General features: G+C 39.1%; 4 protein-coding genes across 7 annotated transcripts; 1 reads left to right on the plus strand and 3 right to left on the minus strand.

Moving 5' to 3' along the window:
- Nucleotides 1-248: 248 nt before the first annotated feature.
- Nucleotides 249-982, minus strand: RpS29 (ribosomal protein S29). The gene is made up of 2 exons (XM_011303626.1): nt 864-982; nt 249-381 (listed from the first exon to the last, which is right to left on the minus strand). The coding sequence occupies exons 1-2, from the start codon at nt 923-925 to the stop codon at nt 264-266; spliced, it is 180 nt and encodes a 59-aa protein (XP_011301928.1). The 5' UTR covers nt 926-982; the 3' UTR covers nt 249-263.
- Nucleotides 983-991: 9 nt separating this feature from the next.
- Nucleotides 992-4,909, plus strand: TTLL15 (tubulin tyrosine ligase-like 15). 4 transcript variants are annotated; one of them, XM_011303623.1, is made up of 5 exons: nt 992-1,079; nt 2,130-2,260; nt 3,046-4,232; nt 4,323-4,527; nt 4,703-4,909. In XM_011303623.1, the coding sequence occupies exons 2-5, from the start codon at nt 2,246-2,248 to the stop codon at nt 4,799-4,801; spliced, it is 1,506 nt and encodes a 501-aa protein (XP_011301925.1). In that variant the 5' UTR covers nt 992-1,079; nt 2,130-2,245; the 3' UTR covers nt 4,802-4,909. The 4 variants fall into 4 exon arrangements, with proteins under 4 accessions (XP_011301925.1, XP_011301927.1, XP_011301926.1 ...); XM_011303625.1 differs by lacking the exon at nt 2,130-2,260 and having other exon boundaries at nt 998-1,079; XM_011303624.1 differs by lacking the exon at nt 992-1,079 and having other exon boundaries at nt 1,991-2,260; nt 3,055-4,232.
- On the minus strand, nt 4,815-5,511 carry LOC105265854 (tRNA-specific adenosine deaminase 2). Its single transcript, XM_011303620.1, has one exon. It carries the CDS (start codon nt 5,499-5,501, stop codon nt 4,917-4,919), a length of 585 nt encoding a protein of 194 aa, XP_011301922.1. The 5' UTR covers nt 5,502-5,511; the 3' UTR covers nt 4,815-4,916.
- On the minus strand, nt 5,442-7,184 carry Smug (Single-strand-selective monofunctional uracil-DNA glycosylase). The gene is made up of 3 exons (XM_011303619.1): nt 5,913-7,184; nt 5,690-5,839; nt 5,442-5,607 (listed from the first exon to the last, which is right to left on the minus strand). Exons 1-3 carry the CDS (start codon nt 6,558-6,560, stop codon nt 5,455-5,457), a joined length of 951 nt encoding a protein of 316 aa, XP_011301921.1. The 5' UTR covers nt 6,561-7,184; the 3' UTR covers nt 5,442-5,454.
- Nucleotides 7,185-7,255: the final 71 nt, after the last annotated feature.

Here is a 7,255-nt window from a genome sequence, read left to right on the forward strand (position 1 = left end):
ATTGCTGGAAAAAAATTCCAGAGGATTTAAAAAAATATGTTGAGTTTATTGAGTAAAACGGGTTTAAAGCAGTGCTTTATATTTTATGCAAGTATTTTAGACTTCGGGTTGATTTTTGGTATCAGATTTTTGGATACAATTTGTGAACCAAAATCTCATCTATTCCAATGTCTCAAAGTGAATTAGTTTTAATTCGCGGAAATTCAGTGGATTTTATCAGATTATGGCATTTTTACCACTCGACAACTGAATTATTCAACGATTCATTTCAAATTAATTACCTTCTTGAAACCAATGTCAGCTGCATATTCCCTGAAGCACTGACGACAGATGTTCAGACCATATTTACGGATGAGACCGTGTTTGTTAGCACAGGCACGGCTGAAAAATCAATAAACAATTGCTATTAAATATTCTCTTAATTCTTAAACAATGACTCATAATCCACGGCTTTTGTCTTTTCCTTTTCGAGTGTAAAATCGACAAATAACGAAAAAACATTCAAAAATAATTATTGAAGCTTCATAAAACATTATAAAACTAATGAATAAATAAACAAATGCTCTTCCTTTGAGAAACAGATTGAAATAGCCGCCTCCATTTTGAGGTTATGGCGTCTTTCCCGGAGATTCAAACGCATGCAAATAATTTTTTGGATAAATCGCGAGTAAATCAGAATGAAAAATTAATTTCATGACAATTAATTTCTGCTGTTAATTCAGATGTGGAGTTGGAAAAAAATAAAGTCTAGGGGCTGCACATGCGGTCGTGACGTTGGGCTGACGATAGCCTCCGCAGAGGAGATCAATTCCATCAAATAATTAATGTCATCAATTATTTATCAGATAAATCGTTGAACTCACCAGGATCTCGATCCTTGGCCGTATTTTCTCGGGTGAGAGTACCAAATATTCTGGAAACCCATGTCGTTTTCACGCTTGCTGAGTGCAAAAAGAGAGACACGAAAAGAAGCGGATGCTGAGGGCGACACCAGCTATTCCTGACGTACTTCCTGGTGGGATTTTTAAAAACTAGAATTCAACTCCAAATTCATCTCTACGAGGAAAAAAACCTCGCTGGTGAGCAAAAACACCGGGATTTTAAAAACGGTTGTTTTTTCTAGAGTTTTGTGATTTTTGTTAAAAATTTATAACAAAACGTAGCAAAATTTACGTACCACCTGGGAACTTCGTGAATCATTAAATAATAACAAAACGCACTAACAATATTTTTTCACGTCCATTCCATCGTAAGTTCTTCAGAAAAAAAAACGTGAATTTTAGCGGAAAGGGTGTAATACTTTAATTCTCGACTCACCCAAATTTCTTTGGAATAAATAATTGTTTAGTTCAGAAGAAAGGCAGTGTTGCGACTTCGATAAAATCAGCTAAACGAAACTGACCAACTTTTTCATAGATCTATTGTAACGCTATGGAAGATTAGCTTTCTAGTAATACTCGTAATATTGTTTATGCGTTGCTGAAGGCTCATGAGAAAGCAGAACGCGTTTGCAAGTTCCAAACTTTTTAATTCCAGTCCTCGATGGCAAAGATATAATAAACAAATCGCAAGAATTTTTTGTTCATGTCCATTACGACAAAAAAATGTACAGTGTAATTTGTCCTGACGTTTAATTACCGTACATTGAGAAAAAAACATTTTTTTTTGCCACTACATATACTGAATACAAGAAAATCCATGCGTTCCAAACACAATTGTTTATGCGCATCTACTCGTGGCAAGAGATTTATTACGGGAGTTTATTATTAAAATAAAAATTCGGAATTTTTACTACCCAAGACGAAAATTACCTGAGAATTACAGAGCGAATTCTAGGACAGGAAATTCATCTTCAATAATTGAAAAAAACATTTTTTTAAGATATTTAATTCTTTTAACGATCCACATTATATTTACGAGTGATTGAACCATCAACTCATGACATCTCAGCATCCAGGAAAAATTCCTGGGCCCAATGATTTCACCCCAAACTCTAATGAGATGTTGCCCTACTTATGGCAATTTATTCCTCGATTTCTTGAATATAACAGAATAAAACCGGTTGGGTAACACACGTGGATAGTATTTGGAGTAGGGATAGCACCGATGAACAACGGTAAATTTTTCAGACAGGTACAAGTCACCGATAACGAAAGAAGTACCAAAGTTGTCCTCGTCCTTGAAGCAGTAATAATGCAGTGAAATCATTAAAGTTATCAGTTGACACATTAACAATAATCTAAAGATGCCTAGTAACCAGGTACATAAAACTTTCTGTACTATTTTAATTATTCCCTCCACTTATAATCCACATTTTTCATTCGAGGTCAGCGTACTATTTAATAATAACATTTAAAAATAATAATTTGATCCATTCTCCATATCCATAATCATTTTTTCAATTGAAAAGATTCTCTTGCATCAAGGAATATTTTTTAGTGAAAATTTTATTGATATTGTTAATACAAATTTTGGGAATAAATAGTTTTAATATGCCGAGGCGATAATAATTATTTTTTGAATGCAAACCGTTTTTTTTCCTTTTTTTTTAAAAACCTCGGGTATTTAATTAAATAAATGAATATTCAGGGCTAATTTTCCTGGTTTTTATCAGTTTTCGTGGAATAACTAAAATGTAATTTATCATCTTCATGGATTTTTAAACGCATGTTTTTCACTTTTTAATATTTTTTTAAACAGTATCTTATTCCACTCATAAAACGGACTCAAAAGTGTCGAGAGCGAGTATAATAAATGCTGAACAGCATTTTTTTTCTACTCCTCGGATATTTCCTTTCGGCAGTCCACAGTCTATAGCCATCTCCCTAGAATTTCAATTTCAATTTTTACAAAATTACCGGAAATAATTGCGACTTTGTCTACCTGAAAACCACATAACAACAATTTCTCTAAATAATCTCTAAATTCTCTAATAACTATAAATATGAATAGTTATATTATTTTCTATTCAAACTACATCATTAATATTAAAAAATATACCATTTATATTGATTCTATGATTTTTATAATTATATCGGATACAAGAAAATTCAGGATGACCTGGAGGAATCAATACCCGAACCTGAGGACTCGAAATTCGCGACGATGACAAAAGCAGTCTATAATGTGATGTTCCTCCCAGTGGTGTTCTCAGTGATAGCAGTCCTAGTCTTTCACTACTACGATACCCTGATCGAGAGCCAGATTTCCCTGGCGATAAACGATTCGAAGCCCCTATACTGGCTGTACACGAAAAAAGAGGACGAGGGGCACCTGAGGCACGTTATAAAAGTTCTAGACAAATTGGGCTACCGTCGAGGTACGAACGAATCCGATTGGGATCTGCTGTGGGCCCACGACTACCCCTTCAAGATTTTCCCCAATCTGAAGAACCTGAAGCCCCACCAGAGAGTGAACCACCTGCCAGCCTGCGGCTTCTTCACGAACAAAGTCGATTTATCAACGACAGACAGTCAATACCTCCCCAGAGCTTTCAGACTCCCCGATGACAAGGAAGCCTTCCTGGACTTCACCAGGGACTTCCCGGAGAAGAGGTTTGTCCAGAAGTCAAATGCCCATCGAGGCATCAGAATAAAAAAATCCGGGGAATTCGATTTCGACAAGGAAGAGACGTTCATCCAGGAGTTCGTGGAGAAACCATACCTCGTAGATGGTTTTAAATTCGACATGGGGATCTACACCGTCATCACGTCAGTGGATCCTCTGAGGGTTTATACCTACAAAGGAGATGTACTCTTCAGGTTCTGCCCTCATACGTACCATCCATTTGATCCTGAGGACACAAAGAAGTACGTCGTCGATGACGATTATCTCCCCATCTGGAAGGTGCCATCTCTCAAGAAGTTCTACACAGACCTGGGATTCTCCATGAAGGACACATTCGATGCTTATGTGAGGAGCACTGGAAAGGACCCTGGGCGAGTCTGGAACGCAGTGGATGAGGCCATCCGGGATGTCCTCCTCAAGAAGGAGAAGCTCATGGGAGACGTCGTGAAAAAATACCCTGGGAGGAAAAATTTCTTTGAACTCGTGAGGTTCGATTTTATCGTTGATGATCAGCTCAATATTTTCTTGATGGAGGCCAACATGTCCCCGAATTTATCCTCCGCACATTTTCCACCGAATAGATTGCTCTATGAACAGGTGCTGTTCAATATGTTTGCACTCATTGGTGTGGGGCAGAGGATCGACACTCCTTTCATAAGACCTGGGTGGGTGGAAGTTTATGAAGATCTTAGAAATTCCATCAAGACTCGAAAGAATAATTGTAATTGCAATTAGATAATTGTTCTTGCTTGCAGAACTTGGGAAGAGCGAAGCTTTGAAGTAGCAGACAAAAATCTAGTAGTCCTTCCAGAAATCTGCTCAGCCTGTGCAGATTGCTTCAGAGTCGAGTGTCAGCTCTGCAGACAGTGTTTCACCGAAGAGATGAGATCGATATTCGCTCAGTGCTACACCGAGCATCAGAATAAAATGGATTTCAAACGAGTCTTTCCACCACCAATCGTAAGCTCATAATCAACTCAATTCAATTCCTTCCAAATCAACCCAAAAAAATTCGCCCAACAAAGCCAATAAATAAATATTAAAACAAATAAATCAATAAAAAATCGCTTTATGAAACTTAAACGAATAAACATTAACCAAAGAATGTAAAAAAAATTCACTGCCTCTCTTTCAGACGAAAGACATGATCTTGAAAGACTACACACTGAAAAATCAACTGCTAGTTCGCTGGTACCAAGGAAAATGTCAGATGGACGCCTCCTGGTGCACCTGACCTTCTCTGATCCACAAATATTTATATAAATTCATGAAATACAAAAGTATTGCTTAATTTCCTAATGAATGTATAGCATGATTGAAAGTATATTTAACTAAATCTAATCTAAAATCTATTGCACATCGTCCTTAACACCAGAGGATTTTTTCCCTCTCTTCTTCCTGCCCTTTCCCATTTTCTCAACAGGAACATTGGGATTTGTTCCCTTGTAGAATTCCTTGAGAAGTTTCATGGCTTCCTCGGCCTTGACGCCCCCCGTCACCTTAACTCCATCCTCGTAAATGCTGGAGACCTCGAAGACACTTCCACATCCCCCAAAGCGATCATTATTGCACCCGTAGACGATGCTCCGTACTTTGAGCTCCTGGAGAGCAGCTGCACACATAACACAAGGCTCCACAGTCACAATTACGTCAAGATTACTGAAGACGTCCTTGTAGTCGAGAGCCCTTGCCTTGCAGAAATCAAGAACGTCGTCGATGCAATTAATCTCAGCATGACGAGTGGCATTTCGAGTCTCGTTGACTCTGTTATTGCCAGTGGCGATTATCTCCCCCTCGTATACAAAGAGACAACCTACAGGCACTTCCCCAGCTCTCAGGGAGTCCTCGGCCTTCGAGAGGGCAACGTCCATCCATCTGAGGGCCTCATCACTCATTGCCTGGAGGGATGATGACTGCTGGGATATTTGCTTCATGACTGAAGAATTTCGAGAGGTTCAAATTATTCAGAATATTTAGGGCTTTCGTACTCCAGTCTTGGCTGCCAGTAGATCTTGGGCTCGGGTGGGGCATCCAGAGGACCTGGGAAACGTACCGTAGGTTAATACAAAAAGATTGAATGATTGTAGATGATAATTACAAAAATTCAGAGCAAAACTCTCACTTCTGTGGGCAATCCGAATGTCTTGACAACGTGTTTGGCCCTCCTCTCAGCAAATCGACCGATCCCTACAATCTTCTCAACCCTGAGGACCTTGATGCTCTCCACAAGGAACCAATCGCACAGTTCAATGACTCTGCTCTTCTCAGGATCCTGCAAAACCCCAAAGAAATCAATAAGAAATACCCCTTCTGTAGAGCCTAGATAATTCCAAAACAAGTGTTGCCTTCAGCTCAGCAGGAGTGATATTCCGACCTGCAGCATCCATCAGAGCCACTGGGCAGTAATTCCTGAGGAATGAGTGACGAAAAAAAATCTCTGGAGTGCAACACAGTCCCTTGAACAACTCCCAAAAACGTCTACCACTTACTTCACTTCTTTTACACAATAATCCAGTTACTCTCCTGGCAGGCTGTTCCCTGGGTGGTTTATCAATATGACCACTGAGTCCCAACCAATTTACCACTGTATTTACCTCTCCAAAGGGTACACCAGTCTGGGACATACCCCAGGGGCCCGGATTCATCCCCAGGAACAGGATTTTCTTCTCATGCTTACAAAATTTTTGGAGATAATTCGAGTGAACTGAGAAGGCGTATTCAATCGGACTGTAGAGGTACTCCACTGGAGCTGGGAATAAAATTTTTTGGAGGGTTTTTGTCAGGGAGAACTCCAGCGAGAGGAGACGCAGAGGGACGTCTGGCGGGAAATTCTGGGTGATTTCACTGTGATTTGGGAGAGTACTGGGACAATTTGAAGGACTTTCTTGGGATTTTTCCGACTCTGTTCCTGTGGAAATTGATCTCATGCTGAGGTCCAGAGGTAAATCCTCTTTAACATCTACTCTGGCCCTCTTCACAGGCCATTCACTCATTTTTTACCGTCTGGGATAGGGGGATTAATGCATTTTTGGGGGTTGAATGGGTTTTAAATTATTGAGATATCGGGTAATTATTGTGATAATCCCTATAATTGAAGTGGGGATTTCCATGATTTTTTCACAGTTCTTGACGTTCATTTGATCAAATTGTTGTAGATTGTTGTTACTTACGAGTTTGCGGGTTTTAGGGGCTTTGTGATTTTTGTTCAATTTATTTGGACGAGTTTTGGAGCCGATGACCACTCCTGGGGGTTATGGGTACTAATTTGGAAAGCCTTCGGAATTCTTTGAAATCGCAAGCCGGTGATTCAACAAATGCCAGTGGCGAGTGTTAACCTCTTGTTTGTCGGTTGTTTATATATATTTTTTAAAGAAATAATCGGAGTGAAATTGTTTTGAGGGTGGAATTGTTGTCGAGGGGAAGTGAACTGCCGTTTTTATAGTTGGGTCTGGGCTTATACGGGTTTTCGAAGAGGAAACGAATGTAAACGTCGGGGTATGAATTTGTAGGTTAGCTCTGTGTTTTTGTATTTTTTTAATTAAATAATTATGGAAAATCCCGCGGTAAAATCTAATAATCCCGCACCTACGGTGGAGCAAATTAATGCCGATCGAATTACTCAGGTAATACATTTTTTTTCTTGTTTCATCAGCCACTGACAGTTCTCAATTTTATATTAATTAACAAC

Source organism: Fopius arisanus, unplaced genomic scaffold, assembly GCF_000806365.1.
Source record: "Fopius arisanus strain USDA-PBARC FA_bdor unplaced genomic scaffold, ASM80636v1 scaffold00032, whole genome shotgun sequence".
Classification (NCBI taxonomy): domain Eukaryota; kingdom Metazoa; phylum Arthropoda; class Insecta; order Hymenoptera; family Braconidae; genus Fopius; species Fopius arisanus.

Coding starts and splice junctions, on each gene's coding strand:
- Smug (XM_011303619.1), bottom strand. CDS start 6,560: ATGAGTGAATGGCCTGTGAAGAGGGCCAGAGTAGATGTTAAAGAGGAT. Junction 5,840..5,912: donor TCACTCCTGCTGAGCTGAAG/GCAACACTTGTT, acceptor GGGGTTTTGCAG/GATCCTGAGAAGAGCAGAGT. Junction 5,608..5,689: donor CATTCGGATTGCCCACAGAA/GTGAGAGTTTTG, acceptor TACGTTTCCCAG/GTCCTCTGGATGCCCCACCC.
- LOC105265854 (XM_011303620.1), bottom strand. CDS start 5,501: ATGAAGCAAATATCCCAGCAGTCATCATCCCTCCAGGCAATGAGTGAT.
- RpS29 (XM_011303626.1), bottom strand. CDS start 925: ATGGGTTTCCAGAATATTTGGTACTCTCACCCGAGAAAATACGGCCAA. Junction 382..863: donor GGCCAAGGATCGAGATCCTG/GTGAGTTCAACG, acceptor TTGATTTTTCAG/CCGTGCCTGTGCTAACAAAC.
- TTLL15 (XM_011303623.1), top strand. Junction 4,233..4,322: donor ACTCCTTTCATAAGACCTGG/GTGGGTGGAAGT, acceptor TCTTGCTTGCAG/AACTTGGGAAGAGCGAAGCT. Junction 4,528..4,702: donor GAGTCTTTCCACCACCAATC/GTAAGCTCATAA, acceptor CCTCTCTTTCAG/ACGAAAGACATGATCTTGAA.